Source organism: Pithys albifrons, chromosome 3 (genome assembly GCF_047495875.1).
Source record: "Pithys albifrons albifrons isolate INPA30051 chromosome 3, PitAlb_v1, whole genome shotgun sequence".
Classification (NCBI taxonomy): domain Eukaryota; kingdom Metazoa; phylum Chordata; class Aves; order Passeriformes; family Thamnophilidae; genus Pithys; species Pithys albifrons.
Window position 1 is genome coordinate 72,145,134 of NC_092460.1, and position 17,454 is coordinate 72,162,587.

The 17,454-nt window shown below is 40.4% G+C and overlaps 1 protein-coding gene across 1 annotated transcript; it reads left to right on the top strand.

Moving 5' to 3' along the window:
• Nucleotides 1-530: 530 nt before the first annotated feature.
• ZCRB1 (zinc finger CCHC-type and RNA binding motif containing 1) lies at nucleotides 531-16,269 on the top strand. Its single transcript, XM_071552371.1, has 8 exons — nucleotides 531-728; nucleotides 5,465-5,552; nucleotides 5,704-5,732; nucleotides 6,889-7,000; nucleotides 7,083-7,190; nucleotides 8,446-8,555; nucleotides 8,659-8,734; nucleotides 10,025-16,269. Exons 2-8 carry the CDS (start codon nucleotides 5,469-5,471, stop codon nucleotides 10,154-10,156), a joined length of 651 nt encoding a protein of 216 aa, XP_071408472.1. The 5' UTR covers nucleotides 531-728; nucleotides 5,465-5,468; the 3' UTR covers nucleotides 10,157-16,269.
• Nucleotides 16,270-17,454: the final 1,185 nt, after the last annotated feature.

The following is a 17,454-nucleotide window of genomic DNA, read 5'->3' on the forward strand; positions in this document are numbered from 1 at the left end:
AAGTACCAATGAACCTTGAGAATTTCACCCAAGGCAAAAATCACCGCATCTAAACGCCCGCACTGATTGCGTGGTTTCCCCTGTCTTTTTTTTCCGTGTTTCTGACAGTCTTTGGCCCCCTATCGTCCCAGGCACGACAGATGAAGAATTTATGGGCTACCCTTGAAAAGAGGCATGCGGTCCCGCACGGACAGAGCGCGCACCGGCAGAGCCGCGCATTGCCCGGCAGAGCCGCGCATTGCCCCGCACAGCCGCGCGTTGGCCGCGCAGAGAGAGAGAGCACAGCCGGCCGCGGAGAGGGAGAGAGGGGGGGGGGGAGAGAGAGAGAGAGAGAGAGAGAGAGAGAGAGAGAGAGAGAGAGAGAGAACACAGCCGGCCCCGGCTCGCTCCGCGCCCGTCCCGCCGCTCACCCACGTCCAGCGGCCGCAGCGCGGCGTCCCCGGGTCCGCCCGCACCTCCGAGGTTTCCGGCGCTGGCTTCGCGTCAGCGGAAACACCCGCCCGCAGCCCCGGGGCCGCCGCCCATTGGCCGCAGCCGCGCCGGGCGCTGCGCGTCGGCGGAACCGCGACGGGATCGGGGCGGTGGGAGCGAGGGGAGCCAGCGAGGGAGCGTACGGGCAGCCACCCAAACACCAAGCCGTGTGTCCCGCCCGTCCCGCCGGGACTGGCCCATCTTCCGGTGTCGCGGCGCAGGATGGGCTCCCGCGCGCGCTGAGCCCGCCGGGACGGGTACGCCGGGATGGACGGGGGCGCCGGGACGGGACGGGGGCGCCGGGACGGGACGGGGGCGCCGGGATGGACGGGGGCGCCGGGACGGGACGGGGGCGCCGGGACGGGACGGGGGCGCCGGGATGGACGGGGGCGCCTGTTCACTGCTCGGTCACTTGGGGCTTGTGCGGCGCAGGAAGGGGCGAAGGAAGAAAAGGGAGCTGCTGTTCGGGCCCCGCGGTGGTGCAGAAGCCGCAGCGCGATGGTAGGGCCGAAAGCTTTGATGCAGCGTGTGAACTTCTGAGCAGGCTGTGGCTCTGCTGTCTCAGCGTGGGTTTGCACGGACCGAGCTCTGAAATGGAGTCTCGGTGGGGTTTTGAGGCGGAAGGGCCGTCACCCACTAAACTACCCGGATCTGCCCCTCCTGGGTGAAGTTCTGGGCGAGACCAGGTGCGACTGAACCAGGCAGCTCTTCTCTCACCTTGACTATGCTGGAAATCGCTTTAAAAAGACACTGATGAGAAAGCATTTAATGTAGTCCCTGCTGGTGCTCTGGTGCCCAGTCTTACTATCGCTAAGTTTTTGTAGTTAGATTAGTGCATAAGAGTGACTCGATTCAAATCACAGATTTATTTGTTTTTTATGTCCCTCTTTGGCTGGGGCAAACTATTCTTTATTCACTGATAGCATTAACTTTACCAAATTCTGATTCTGTTTAATATTCGCTTTGTACTATTTAAGTGACTGTGAAATTAAACAGATCATACTCTGACAGTTTATTCCATGCCCCCAGTGTAGGACAGAGTTGTAGCAAATGGTTAATACCCTTGTCAGGGACCAAGGAGAACTCAAGTTTGGTTTCCTCCTTTACCACATGTATTTGATGATAAGCCTGAGCCAAGCTCCTGCACGACTAAAGGTCTGTTGATTTGGGTCTAAACTGTGTTGACACTGTTAATTCAGGAATAAAACACTGTGTTTTAAGGATAAAGATATAAGAATTCAAATTAGTTGGCCTGAGTGAGCATGTCTTGAAAAACCTGGTCACAAATCATTTATGCATACTTTAACTGATGAAATCATTAATCTGACCGTGCTGCTCTGCACTTAAAACACACAAGTTTGTGCTTAAGTTGAAACGCTGATGTTGTTATGAAATCATCACTCAGTTTAGACTCCACTTGATGCTTCAGAGGCATCTGAACAATTTTGCTCGTGTATTTATGTGTTCTGAGACAAAGTAGAAAAGCCAATTACTGAAATTAATCATTGTCTTTTCTTGTGATGTCCCCAGCCCTAGTGACAGATGCTGAATTAAGTATATTGCATTCAAGCAAAACATATTCATGTACCTGATCTACTTTTAAGGAGACTTAATCATTGCTGACAGATGGCTCTTGTCAAAGAATGGCTTCTTTTAGTTCAAGTTGTTAGAAAAGACAAAAAAGATTGAATTCAAGAAGTCATTCTAATGAGAGACAACTCTATCCTCAAAATTAATATGTAAAAATGATGAAGGCGGCATTAATATTACAGAGAGGCTGTTACATTAATGGGAATCATGCTCAATTCCATGGAGGTAATGTACAGGCTTTCGGCTGATGCTTTGAAGTTAAGTAACCAGGTAATACCTTGAAAATCAGGGAAGTCCCATAAAAGCATCCAAGATAAAATAGAAATGTTTTGATTAGTTTGAGAGTTCTAGCAGGAAATAGAAGTCAGGCTGTACATGAATCTAAGGTGAGTCTCTTGCAGCAAATAGAAGGCTCAGATGTTCTTTTTTGGTGGGTTTGTTTGGGAGTTTTTTTCTTGTCAACCAAGCAGAGAGACTGGTGATCAAGGAGAAAGAATGTGGTGAAAATGTTAAACTTGTATTGGACAGAAAGTTAGAAAAAGTTTGAGGCAGAAGGACTCTGAACCTTGTTATGACAAGCCTCCAGATGACTTGCCTCATCTAGAGGCTTAGCTTAAAGCTGAAACTGACGTTTTTTACTCATCTCACTGGAAAACATCAGATAGTAAATGGTGATAGCCTTACAGTACTCTCTCTTCTATTAAAGTTGTGCCTGTCCAGTGAGTGAGACATTTAAAATAAGAAATCCTTGTACAGCAGTCCTGAACAATACAATTGCTAAGAATATTTGGGCAGTCAGAGCAGCAAAACTGTTCCACTTAAATTTGATCAGGGGACTGGAAAGAAAGTTCAATCTCAGCATTCCTGGGTGCAACTCTTTCAGCTTGCTTCTGGAAAAAGTAGTGTGCAGCTGAAAATGGTAGTTCCGTAGGCTGCATTTATTAATAGTTTCTTAATAACAGCTATTAGGCCTGTAGTGATCTCCATGTGATGGATCACCTTTTCTTTAGAGGTTTGCACCATGGTGTAGTGCAATATGAAAGCTGACTGCTCTCCAGCAGTGCCATTCTCCTGTGCACCTGCCCATTAAAATGAGGGCTGCTTGGTCTCCTGTTACAAGGTGCTCCAGCTTCTCTTGTCTTTTGGGCAGAGTGAAATTACTGTCTTCAGACACTTGAGGTTCAGCTTCACTGTTTTCTCCTCCACTGTTGCAGTATATTAGCACTGCCAATATACTGTAGTGCAGCGTTAAGGTGGATCTTACCAAGTCCTTCTGTCCACCGTACATCTGGATAACTCCACTTCAGGCTATCTATTCATGTGGCATGTTGCCAAGTCAGTCTGGTTAGGTTTGTCAAGGATACTAATGCCAAGCAGAGAGGAATTTGGTATAATCAATCCAGCCTGCATAACACCAGGTACAATGTGTGGCCTTTATTGTAAATTTATTTGGTTCTCCTTTGCTTAACCTTTATGTTTCCATTTTTGCTTATGACAAAAAAACAGCCTCTGAACATGGAGAACCTCAAAATTCAATCACTTGGAAACTGCCACTCATATGAATTGTGATACACTAAGCATGTAAGGAAAGAGAAGCAAAATACTTGGAGTATCAGTGCCTCTTGGGAATATCAGGTCTTAAGATGGTTGAATCATGAAATGCCAGAAAATATCAGCCAGATTAGAGTGTGATATTTGTTACTTTGTTGGCACTTGCCCAAGCAATTTGTTCAGACTAGCTACCCAGAAAGTCCCACAAGAAACTGTGTACTATGACAGATGTTGGTTTTAATACTTCAGTTTTTTATCACTTCATCGGCTTTTGTCTACAATTTTTAAAAGGAGTTGGTCTTGCTGAAGAAATGGCTTGATCCTCAGTTAGAAATTGGCTAGAGGTGTCAAGAAGCAGTAGTAAGGCTGTAGAAAACTGGGCAAGGAGGTAGTAATTGGACTGGGTAGGGAATGGATTTGCTGTACAATATTTGGTATGCCCTTTCATAAAGGCTGTGTTTTGATTTTTAAATTGTACTCAGCTCTAGGTCTGAACCATGGCTACAGAATGGATCAAAGAGTTTTCCACAGACTTTACACCACTTCAAATTTTGGGAAATGTCCAAATGTAACTTAGAGCATTGGCTGTTCTTTCTCAAGTTAATTCAGTTACTCTTTACCTAGCATTATATGATCTGTATGTGGTTATAACTGTATTTTTTAAATGATTCATTCTTTCTGGACATAGTTTCAAGAGACATCAAAAAGATTCGAAATTAAAATGGCTTTGAAATGTCCCTGTTTCCTGCCAGGATAGAGCTGCTTCATCAGGAGGAAGAAGGGGGTGCTTACTTAGGGGAGATGCTGACTTATGGTCAGCTCTGGACACTTGCAGTCCTGGAGGAATGTAGAAACCTGAGCAATAGCTACATGAGGAAATGAATGCTGCTTTAGCATCTTACTACATTGACTTTAAAATGTATCTCTCTCCCTCCTTCAGTAATTAAAGCTCTGTTTCACAGAAGCTTTTTTCCCCTTAACTGGTTGTGTTTTATTTTATGTTGGATGCAGCTGAACTGGTACCTGTATAAAGAATCAGATCATGCAGGTACTTGAACAAAGGTCAATAGTTAAAGTAAACTAAAAATAAACGGTGAAGGAACTGGACTTCACACCAATCTATGAGATTCATAGTGATGACATGTCATTACACAAAGCACACGGTTTATATAGGGTTAGGACTACAGCTTATTGGCTAAAAGAGTTACACACCACCACGCTCGATACTTCAGTTGGTTAAAACCTATCTCTCACAAGTCCCATGTTTATATTATTTCATCCTGGCTGTTGTCATGCACCTGCAGAGTCTTGTGAATTCTTACTATGTGAATTCTTGGGGAGTAACGTCCTCCCTATCAGCCAGCAGCAGCTGAGCTCCTTGCTGCTTCTAGCTGATAGCTAAGTGTCACAGGGTTTTCTATAGATCTCGATTGCTCACTTTTGATTTTACTGTAACAACAAATAGTTTCACATAATGTTTAATAAATGGACATGACTTGTTTCTTTTGGACCTAAATCTTTCTTATTGCACAGATGGGCAGAGGATTATTGTAAGTACACTGACTTGTCTGTTTTTTCATGGCTACAAATTGGCTCACACACAACAAAAATATGTTTGGATCCAGGAGAGGAAGAAGGAATGTATGTCTTCTGTAGCACATGAAGGCAAACACTATTTTCATGTAAAATGATGCAAGGGAGGTGAAAGGAAAATGAAAGCTATGCTTTCCTGCTGCTTTATCATTGCTGTGTGGGGTAGGTTTGAAATACAACTGAAAGTCTTGCAACTGGTTTTTTAATTGATTTTTCTGTTCAATACAGTTTAACTCTTCTCTCTTTCTCCTTTCATCAGAAAAATGAGTGGTGGTTTGGCACCAAGCAAAAGCACAGTGTATGTGTCCAATTTACCTTTTGCTTTGACAAACAACGATCTGTACAGGGTAAGTTTTAAGAGCTGCATTAGTTAGATTTAACTTGTTGATAACAATTTTGAGTGTCAAAACAATATTGACATATATCACTTTGTTGTGAGAAATTTATCACTGATGAAATGCAGTTGTCTGTTGCTAAATCTTTTGTTTTATATTTCAGATATTTTCAAAGTATGGGAAAGTTGTCAAGTAAGTGACCTGATATGTCCTTCTATTTTTGTACCTCTCATTTTAAATAATTAATGTCTTTCCTCCACTTGAAAGTCGGGAGTTTTTTACAATTTAAGCAAGAACGTGAAACTGTACTGAAGTTCTCTTCATTTTAATAAAGTATAAATTTAATTTAACAACTGGAAGTTCTTGCATTTACATGCATAATACAAGAATATTTGTGCTGGGAACAGGTTTTGCTAACCGCTTCTTAAGAGCAAGTAGAATGGTGTTACATACCATCAGTCTTTTCTCTGAAATAGTTGAAACACTGTTCTTCTAGTAAGTATTGTTCCCCTTCCCCTGGGCACACGTGGGTCACAATGGATAAGTGTAGAAGTGGGAGCTTCTACTTGTGTCAGTCAGATGTCACAATTACTGCAACTGCAATGTGCAATTCTCTACTTGTGACTCTCGAGGGACTTGTTATTGTGACTGCTTAGTATTTTACCTAAAATTAGTTGTAAGGTTGCATTTGAAATCAATAAGAACTGAGGTTGTGTTGGTTCCCAGCCCCCAGCCCTGTCTTGTAATTTTTTTTCGACTGTGTCTAGATACTTCTTGAATTTCTCGTTGTGCTACTGGAGCTGTTGATTTCAATGTTAAAGTGAAGATTTAACTTTGTATGTCATGTGAAATAAGGCATGCATCCATGAGCCTTGGATTTCAGTTGGAGCTATTTGTAAAATAATACTGCATATACTTAGCATTTCCTATTGTTACCTCTTTAGCTGATTAGTCCTACACATACATAGATTTCTCCATTTGGATGCATTTCAATACACTGTGTTTTTCAGCAATAACAACAGTGATAAGATTACACCTGAATTTTCCTTTCACCTCCAGTATGTGTAGTTCCCTCCAGGTAGGTTGCCTCCAAATCTAAAGAGTATGTTCTCTGTTCTTCAAGTCATCCAAGAGAACTAAGTGACAGTTGCCCCAGAAAAACCCCGCAGCCTTTTTTAAAATCTACCTGTAAGCACATGGCCAGGTTAGCTGTTCCTTGTAATTTCTGCTTATTGAGCATTTTTATTGTTATACTTTAACTTTTTTGCTAAGATCACACTGAGATGTTTAAGGAAAAATGTCTCTGAATTAATTTTAGTGTATGAATAATGCATTTATATATTTCCAGAGTTACTATTATGAAAGACAAAGACACCAGGAAGAGCAAAGGAGTTGCCTTTATTTTGTTTTTGGATAAAGAATCTGCACAAAACTGTTCTCGGGCACTTAATAACAAACAGGTAAATTGTGGAAAGTTGTTACTGCAGGAGGGTTGGGTTTGCAGTCCCAAAACATTTACCTTTTCTTACCAATTTTCTGCAGTTGTTTGGAAGAGTAATAAAAGCAAGTATTGCCATTGATAATGGAAGAGCAGCAGAATTCATTCGCAGGCGTAACTACTTTGATAAGTCCAAGTGTTACGAATGTGGGGTGAGTAAAACCAAAAATATAGAGAAATGGAGAAAACTTGTGGATTAAGATAAGAACAGCTTAATAATTGAAATAATATAAAATAGTAGTAATAATAGTAAATGGTAATGCAAATGAAAATAACAAAGAGAAATAAACCCCAAGAAAGGCAAGTGATGCAAATGAAACAATCAAAAAATGCGAAGCCAATCCCCGAGCAATAGCTCCCCTGCCAAACTTTCCACTATTTTTATGGCATGTGGTCTGGAATATGCCTTTGGTCAGTTTGGGTCAGTTGACCTGGCTGTGTGCACCTCCAGCCCGCTCAGTGGTGAGGTTGCGTGAGAGGCAGAAATGGCTTTTACTCTGTGTAAGCTCTGCTCAGCAATAGTTAAAACATTCCCATGTTATCAACACTGTTTCCAGCACAAATCCAAAACTATAGCTAGCCCCATACCAGCTACTATGAAGAACATTAACTATCCTAGCCAAAATTAGCACAGAATCTTAGCTGGTGTCTTCAGTTTGGCCATTGCTAATCCTGCCTGTTCAGTTAAATTAATTTTTTTCTGTTGAAATTATCGACTTGCATAGCAAGTTGTTATTAAAACCCTTCTGGTTTTTATTAGAGGTTTTGGGGATGGGGAAAAATATGTACATGTAACAGCTGCTTAACATGCTGATGAGCAGACAAATCTGAGTATTAGTATTATGCTGTTTGAGAAAGAAAATCTCCTAGTCTTTGCTTCAAAATCCCTGCTTTTGCTATGTCTTTGAAAGTTCACAGTAAAATAAACATTGGAAACAACTGTTTTATATAGAAGTTTTAGGCAATTCCTGACTTTTCCTGAACATAGGACTTGAGATTTGGATAGTATTGAATATCCAATACAAACTCGATTTATATTCATAACACTTTTTACAGCAAAATGTTATCTTACTCCTGTGTCTTAATTTGTTAGTTCTGAGGTTTTTATCTGGTATATAAACCATGTGTAGTACATTCATCTATTGCAGCAGCCAAAGAAATCTTCTGTGTTCTTAGCTTATTCTCAGTTTGCAGTTAAACATGCATATCACCACCAATCTCTTCATTTCCATGGCAAGCTTATAGAGGAGAGTTTGTCTTCTGTGTACTAATTTAGCATTCCATTTATCTTCTAATTGCTTCCATTTTTCCCCCATGAACTGTCTTACATTGACTTTCCTCATTATATGTTTTAACATGTAGCTCTTTGTAATGGCATCTGTCAAGCAATATTTCTTTTTCTCCAAGGAAGCAGGACACTTAAGTTATGCTTGTCCTAAGAATATGCTAGGAGAGCGAGAGCCACCAAAAAAAAAAGAAAAGAAGAAGAAAAAGAAAATAATTGAGCCAGAAGAAATGTATGTATATTTAGTTACATGTTACTACTTCTTTTAGGTAGCTTTTTCATACTAAACACTTAAATTAAAGAACTATGTATTTTTTTCTCTCTGCACAATGAAGTGAGGGGGAAGAAGAAAGTGAAGAGGAAGGAGAAGACCCTGCTCTAGATAGCCTGAGCCAAGCCATAGCTTTTCAGGTACAAAATTAAAGCATTGCATACTTACAATTATTTTTCAAATGCAACTCCACTTCCTTCTGCAGCTCCTTTTCAAAAGCTCTGAGATACACACATAGGTCTGTCTGCTCTATAGCACACAAGGGGACTCTTCTTGGGCAACAGTAGTTGGTAACTGTAGTTGGCTTCTTCACATTGCAGGATGTTCAGTGGAATTTTGTCTGGTTTTTTTGCACTTTCAGTATTGCTGTGTATGTGCATTGCAGCTTTTTGTTTTCTTCAAGCTTCTTTGCTGCTTAATTTCCTCTCATCTCTGCTGTGGTGTCCTGCTAGGTTTTTGTCCACAAATTCCTCTTTACTTTTTTAACTGAGCAGATGGGAAAACACAGTCATGTATAAATGACTGGACACATCCTCTGCCCTCACTAGACTATCCTTGAACATCTTATTTCTGGGGCACTTCCTTTGCCTAATACAGTCCATTGCAGTCTCTAATAGACTCACCTCTCAAAACATATTGAATGGATATGTTGTTATATAGATAGATTGTCTGACATCTATATTACTGTCTTTATTGCTTCTTTATACACTTTAGCTTCACTACGCAAAGCAAGCCTGACGTGATACTCGGTTTTCAGCTCTCTGATCAACGGCTGTCCCCTGTGTGCCTGGCCCCGAAAAAACCCTCAAGAGTTATTAGCACAACTTTGTTCTGAATCTGACTGTAATGAGTGCTGAATTTTTACATTACGTAGTCCAGAAGAATGACTCAAATATACACAATTATCCTCCTTTCTCAAAAAGCTCCATGACTGGAAATAAAACATATAAAGCCAAGAAACATTCCCATATCTCTCACCATCCAAAAACTTTAGCTGGTAAAAATAGGAAGCTTCTATAAAAACCTTTAGTTGAATAACTTTCAATAATAATGCCCAAAGGCATTAATTATGTGAATGAATGACTGCAAAAGACAACTGTTAGGAGACTTGTTAGTGGACCAGAACTGATTGAATAATGTCAGTTTAAAACATGAGACATTCTTTGCTTCAGATCTCAAGTGCTCTTTTTGAAAATACAGGATGCTCTATGTGGCCAGCATTGGTGTAGAAAATTGTTTGCATGTGAGAACTACTTTCAGAAATGTTTCCTAGTGCATTAAGCAGACAGTTTACCTGGAAATGGAGATAAATTCTTGTAATTCTTTAACTTATTTAATAACTCAATGCATATTAATAGTTTGCATTATTATTTATAATACATCTTAATTTTTCTTAATCCTAGCTAATATTTTTCCTTCTTTCATTGTAGCAAGCCAAAATTGAGGAAGAACAACAACGATGGACGCAAACTGCCGGGGAATCTTCAATTTCAGATGATTCAAAACGTCCACGGATTAAGAAAAGTGCTTATTTCAGTGATGAGGAAGAACTTAGCGACTGAAATAATATTGTTTTATATGCATTTATAATGTATGTAGTGTACATTTTGTAAAGTGTTTACAGAGTGATCTGTAATACAGGTTTGTTTTGTTGTTGAAGACACTGAAAATCATGTTGTATTTTTATTCTGTCCTCTTACCCTCCCATCTTTTTATATCTGTGTTTCAAAACTTTACCTTTCAAGGCAGCTTCTTAAGAAAATGATGTGTTTCTACACTTAAATGCAGAAAAGTATCTGTGGGAATGCTTCTTGCAGTTAGTATCAAGACCCAAACCCCAGGAGTGAAATCTTTTGTAAGAGAATTTCCCAAGACTTACTTCTTAAGAGTATTTGTTCTTCTTAGGATGACTATTAGCACCACTGTTGCTTTATGTATTGGTCTGTTTATTGCCTGTTTGGAAGCAGGAAGCTTTAGCAGTACTTTAGTAGAATATGAATCTTGCACTCGGTCCTCTTCGTAGTGTTGTGTTTCAGTTTTAAGCATTGTGCTAGTCTTAACTCTTTGTGCAGTAGATGAGAAATTACTGTCACATCAGCATGGTTTCTCCTGACTGCAGTTTGGGTGCCTAACATGGTAATTATGGTTATTCATCAGGCTTTAAATATGCTTGTATCTGACCTGGATCACAGTTCTATGTTCACAGCCATCTGAACCTGTTGGCAAAGTACAAAAGGCACAAAGTTTCCTATGTACTTTAAAATTGGCTTTCAAGTACACTTGGAACCATCATGGTCTCTAAGCAAAGCGTGTTGGCACCTATTTTACACATAAAGCTGTTAAGACCTTTTAAATAGGGTCTCCATCCTTAGATCTCTGTAGGGATCTAGTCATGTTCTCCTGTAGCAGTGATCATTCCCAAAACCACAGACGCACTGGTGATGCTGGTTACTGTTTTGCATCAGCCACTGTGGGTAGTCTAAACTTTTCACTTTTAGGAAGTACAAAGTACAATATTAGACACATTCATGCTTTCATACTTGGAAGAAGAGGTGAGCTGGCCCCGTTTTCTCTTTCAGTTCTTCCTGTTTAACCATCAGGACTTGATTTTCTTCCAAATATACCATTATCCTTAATACCAATTTACATTCAAATCTATAACTGGATGCAAAGCAAAGAAACCCCCTCTAAGCTAATGTAAAGTAGTCTCATTCATAAAGTCATTCTGGGGCCTTCTGTTGCTCCTTAAACACAAGAATTCAGAAACAAGAATAAGGTAATAAAAGATTATTTTGTGCAAGCTACTCAAGCCATCAGAATAGGGAGGAATAGGGGTTCTCAATATAGGAAGGTCTTGGATTCAGTAATCAAAGGAATGTTTTTAAGAATGACTTTGTTTTTCCTGCAAGTACTGTATTTTGAATCTGAAGCTTCCTTTACTGAAATCTGGGAGGATCTCTTGATACTGAATAGCAGAATGCTGTTTGTTAAAGAAGTCCCCACTCAGAAATATCCTCAATTGCTGGCATCCCTAGCTGTTAACATATACAGAGATACTAACAGTCTAGGACTGTTTTATTTTTCCACACTTTACTGTTTCATACTTGCTAATGGTATCTTGTCAGAAAGCATAAAAACCAAAACTGACTCTTGTTCTGACCGAATAAAGTACTTTTTCAAGAGTTCTAGTAGCTGAAGCACATTGATATATCTTTCTAGTCTGCTGCTTCTGCCTCACTACTTTCCCTGTAGGATTTGTTCTTGTCAGCATGAAGCAGTAGCTCAGTCTAGACTATTACAACTGACCCAGTGTTGTTCCTCCATGCTCTTTTGTTCCAAGCACAGAATCACTTGAGGTAGGTGACATTGGAAAAGAAACAAAAATGAGCCTGCTTCTGTACAGAATTGGCATCTAGAATTCCTTACCTTAAATCATCTTCCTTTAACAGTTTTCTTAACTCTGAACTTCTGTTGTTTAGCAGTGCTTATAAGTTTTTGACTTAAGAGTCAGGATAAAGAAGAATACACCTAATGCCTAAAACCAGAGGGACTTGGGAGGAGCAGGATTTTTGCACTTGGCCTTCTGAATGGTTTTAAATTTCTACTCTTTGTTGGCAAGATAGCAAAGCCTTTCTAGGTGAGAAATTCAGAGCACTAGCATTAGACAACCATTAAATTAGTGTGAGCACCTGTTCTGCTTGCTTAAATCCAGAGTTTTCTGCAGCACCCTCTGATGCAGCTGACTCATCCTGAAAATAAAAGGCCAGAACTTGTCAATAAGGTCTCTTTCTTGTTTTTTGAGCATGGAGGGATTTGCTTCTGTTCATATCCCCCGTCACTACTCTAAACAGCATGGCTTCAGGCCACCATCTGAGTCTCATCAGTGCTGAGGAGCAAGGGGGAGTGTTAACTAGGCTCCTAATTTAGATCAGGCCAACAAGGTGCAATTAGTTGGTGCTTTTGTCAGTTTGGTATCATAACACATCAACTCCAGAAAAAAAAACAGAATTGGTGGCTATATGGCCCTGGGCCAAACAAGGTGAGACTGTATAACCTTGTTACTAAAAGAGAGAAAAATAAAAAACACCTTGTAGAACACCTTTCTGTTAGAAAAAAACCGCAGGATTATCTTCTGAGGGGGCTGTATGCAGGAGGTGTGTTGGTTTGGGGTTGTTTTTAGTACTTTGAGGACTTACCTTAGGCTAGCAAGATAAATGCTAGTTTTAGAGTATAGATAATGTGGCTCTAACCAGTAGCAGATTTTTTAAATAATGTCACAAACTTGGATCTTTCTGCAAACCCACTTACTAGATTTTGTCTTTTGTATTCTCAAAATACCTCAAAAATTGTCAAAATGTGTTCTGGGTCATAGTACCTCTTGTCCGTTGAAATGACTGACAAGAGTAGTCTCAAAAGCCACTAGGAGATGCCTTTTATCTGTCTTTGGGGAGGAACAGGCTATGGGAGTGGGATAAGGATAATTAGCTAAACTGATTATAAAAGGTATTACTCACACTGTGCCTATGCAGCACTTGTTAAAACCATTGCAGCTCTGAGTCACAGGAGCAAATTTAGTCCATGTTTAGCAGGCTCCTGCTATGTTCTTGGCATATTCAGGTTACTACTCTCAGCAGAGCAATAGAAGGGACTGTAAATATAAAGAACTGTATGTATCTAAACAGGTGATGTCTGGACCAAATTGTAGACACTTTGGCTTCTGGGTCACTGTGTTCTCTGGGATAGCCCTTCTTTAATCCACAGAGATGACTTGCTGTAGCATGGAAAGGTGAGTTGTGCAGGCTGTCTAGCTGTAGTCTTCTGAAGCAAAAAATATTAAATTGCTTAGAAAAGCTAGATGTAAGACATGATATTTAAAAATGGTGTTTAAGTGGTACTATGAACATTTCTCTTTCAGCTCTGCAGTATTAATATGATAATATATGCCATCAGTATTCTACCATTGCTCTTCTGTAAAAATATTTCAAATAGTATAACTGGTGTTGGATATTGCTTTTTTAGTATAGATTACAAAACCATTTTTAGGTGTCCTTAAAATGTTGATACTCAACAGCTTTGTTTATCTTATGGATCTTAACAGGGGGAGGTTTTTTTTCTGTAGCTGTTGACGGCAATATTAAAAATTACTACACTGTTCATTCTTTAGAGAAAGAGGTGTAAAATAGAGGGTTTAGTCACTTTGAATGTACATGACCTTGTTTTTTGTATCTATCCTGGTAGCTGTAAAACATATCCTAGCAGGAATAAGCTGAGGAGAGTCTCCATGTAAAAGAAAGCAATATTTTTTAAGTAGAAGAATTGTACAGCTTTGAGAAACAACATTTCCTCACTGTCAGGCTAACCCTGACCCTGCTGTGCATTCAGACAGACAAGATGCGTGCTTATGCATGTGTTTAATGGATGTGCTAAGTAATGCAGCAAGCAAAGAGTTACAGAAATTGTGGCAGTAGAATGTGATAAAAGCGTGTGAAACATTTAACCAACCCAGTGAGGCAATGTAGGTCACAGTGGCTTGAAGTAATACCACAGTTACTACTATGAGAAGTTTCCTGTCTGATGAATAGGATGCTCGAGAGAATCAAAAGTGACTCTGAGGTTTTAAGTTCATCAAATGCAACAGCCACAAGCCTACATCAAGATGAGCTCATCCATGAAAATTTAGTTTTATCAATATGCAGTTAAAGACAATTACAAGGCATCCAAATTTAGATACTGCATCAAACTCAGTGCAGTACAGCAAAAACTGTCACTTGGTTGCAGGATTAAAGATGCATTATTTTAACTGCGGATGTGGAGGCAGAGCACATAGATGTGTTCTGCTCAAAGAACAGATGTGGCTATGGCAGGAGAGACTCAAAATAGAACCAAAAGGGATATTAAGGACTCTGTGGGTATGCTGTGAAGTTCCAAGGCGCTGAATTGTATTTTTAGAGTGGGATAGAAGTGATTGTACTGTTTGCTTAATTGAAGAATGAGTGTCTTACATCTGAAAATTATGAACCTTTTGGTAGTACAAGTTTGTACTGATGCTCAGGAAGTGGAGAGGAACTAAAGGAGGATACAGTTCTACAAAGAACCTCACTTGGGATGTCTTTGATGTGTGAATTTGATTAGGTGGCAAAGAGCCATCTGCCCATGAAGCCTGGAGCCAGGAGGGTGCATATAAAATGAAATGACTGAGCAGCATATGGCAGTTAGGAAAGATGAGAACATGCAGTACTTGGACTGGTTTTGAGTTTTGAGTTCATGAACCATGTATCTGAAATGAGTGATTGTAGTCATTGAAATTCTGTTCTTTCAAAGAAAGTTTTTGAAAATTCATCAGCTAGGTTTATTTTCATCTGCTGCAGCTTAACATTTTTAAGGAGTGTTTTTACTGTGGGAGGCTTTCATAGGAAAAACTTAACAGAGGAAACCTGGTTAATTAAAATCTGTAACAGTTCTGCAGCGAGGGTGGATTCTCTGCAAGTCCCATGCCTGTGGCATCCTAGAGAATGCAGGGCCCCAGGGCCTTAATCATGTTCATACTTAATTTAGCTGAAGTTGCTGGAGAATGTCCAGAATCCTCTCTTCATTTGCTGCACAATTTGGGTCAAGCCCATGACAAAGGACTTGAGTTCAGGACAAAGTAGCTTGCAAAACTTTTACCTTTTTTCACTCTTCTGTTATTCGTGCTAGGATGGTAGATTTTGTACAGTTTTGCACACCTTTGAAATGGCAAACTATTTGACAGGACATTACTCAGCTCCCTTGATCCTAATATGGTAGGAGCAGTCCACAGATTACTCTGCTCCTTTACAGAAGGATAAGGAGTAATTATTATAACAGCATTGTCTGAATGCAATTTCACTGCTCCAGGGGCTGGGAGCCAGAGGAGGAGGGAAGGAGGCAGGTAGGTGAAAGAATGAGTAAGCCAAATGTCTGTCCAGAAAAAGCACATATCAGTTACGCTAAACATTTTCAGTTTTTTTTTCTACAGATCCTCCTCTTAACTGTACTTCAGGTCAGAGTTTATGTGTGTTAAAATTATGTAGCTGTCTGGAGTACATAGGTGTAATAGGTCTAATGGCAAAGACTTTATTTCAGTCATGTAGAAGTATAACATGGACTATATTAATGTAAATAAGGTTCACTACATTTTCATGTTTGGTTATCTTCGTGCTTTAACTGGCTTCTCCTGGGGCACAATGACACCTGTCTGTTAGAAGAACTATTTCTTGTAAACTATTTTTTACATGGTGTTATATTTAAATAGATTCTGACATGAGAGGCTTGAATGCAGACAACACAGTAGTTTTATGGAAATTAACAGGATGTATTCTTGGTAGGAGAGGAAGGAGAGCTTCAAAAATGAGAAGAAAACAAGGCAGATAGCAGGTGAGACTGAGAATATTGGTACTGTAGAGTTCAGCATCAGAATAAGGGACCAAAATATGTTCACTAAAAATCAACACACACAATCATCTGTAGCATTAATTCCCCTCTATTTAAAGAAGGTTGTTATAGGAAGTGAGTGATTTTGCATATCACAGTGGAGGTTTGTTTTTCACATTGAACTTGGTTATCTGATTATCTCAGGTGCTAGACTTCACAGCAATATGGCAAAGGTGAATGTGGTTCACGTTTTTGTTGAAAAATAAAGCCACATATGACTTCCCGTTCTGTTTTGTGTCACCAGTTACCATTCAAGAGTGCTTTAGCCAATAACTGACTTGTAAGAGCTAATGATGCTTCTGAAAACTAGTGTCTCTTAAACTCACTGCCCTGTTCTCCTGTCCCTTCTTCCCCTATGGGATTGTCATGCTTCAGAATTTTCTCCAATTTTTCCAACTGTCTGGATAACAAAGTTCTCCTGTCTCTATTCATTTCACCATTGATATGATTTATGCTGAGATTTTTTTCCTTATTCATAACATGCTGTTTGTTTTTCTGCTTATGATGAAGTGCTGGGTCCTGCACTTTGGCCACAACAACCCCCTGCAGCGCTACAGGCTGAGCACAGAGTGGCTGGAGAGCAGCCAGGCAGAAAGGGACCTGGGGGTACTAATTGACAGGAAGCTCAACATGAGCCAACAGTGTGCCCAGGTGGCCAAGAAGGCCAATGGGATCCTGTCCTATATCAAAAATAACGTGGCCAGCAGGACCAGGGAAGTGATCGTTCCCCTGTACTCTGCATTAGTGAGGCCACACCTTGAGTACTGTGTTCAGTTCTGGGCCCCTCAGTTCAGAAAGGATATTGAGGTGCCGGAGCAGGTCCAGAGAAGAGCAACAAGACTGGAGCATTGATCCTATGGGGAGAGGCTGAGGGAGCTGGGGCTGTTTGGCCTGGAGAAGAAGAGGCTCAGAGGTGACCTCATCACTGTCTAGAACTACCTGAAGGGAAGTTATAGCCAGGTGGGGGTTGGTCTCTTCTCCCAGGCAGTCAACAATAGGATAAGGGGGCACGGGCTTAAGCTCTGCCAGGGGAAATTTAAGTTGGATATCAGAAAAAAATTCTTTACGAAGAGAGTAATCAGGCATTGGAATGGGCTGCCCAGAGAGGTGGTGGATTCACCATCCCTAGAGATTTTTAAACACAGATTGGACGTGGCGCTGAGTGCCATGATCTAGTAAATGGACTAGAGTTGGACCAAGGGTTGGACTCGATCTTGGAGGTCTTTTCCAACCCAATCAATTCTATGATTCTATGATTTACTCCCTAGAGTCCTGACACTGAGATGGAGAGATTTCTGTTCTGTGTTTTTTATCCAATCTACAGACCAGCTTCAGGATGTCTCATTGTAACTATACTTTACCTACAAGATGTTTAAAAAAACCCCATTGCTCTCCAGCATTGTCGTTC

Coding starts and splice junctions, on each gene's coding strand:
- ZCRB1 (XM_071552371.1), top strand. CDS start 5,469: ATGAGTGGTGGTTTGGCACCAAGCAAAAGCACAGTGTATGTGTCCAAT. Junction 7,191..8,445: donor CCAAGTGTTACGAATGTGGG/GTGAGTAAAACC, acceptor TTTTTCTCCAAG/GAAGCAGGACACTTAAGTTA. Junction 8,556..8,658: donor ATAATTGAGCCAGAAGAAAT/GTATGTATATTT, acceptor TGCACAATGAAG/TGAGGGGGAAGAAGAAAGTG.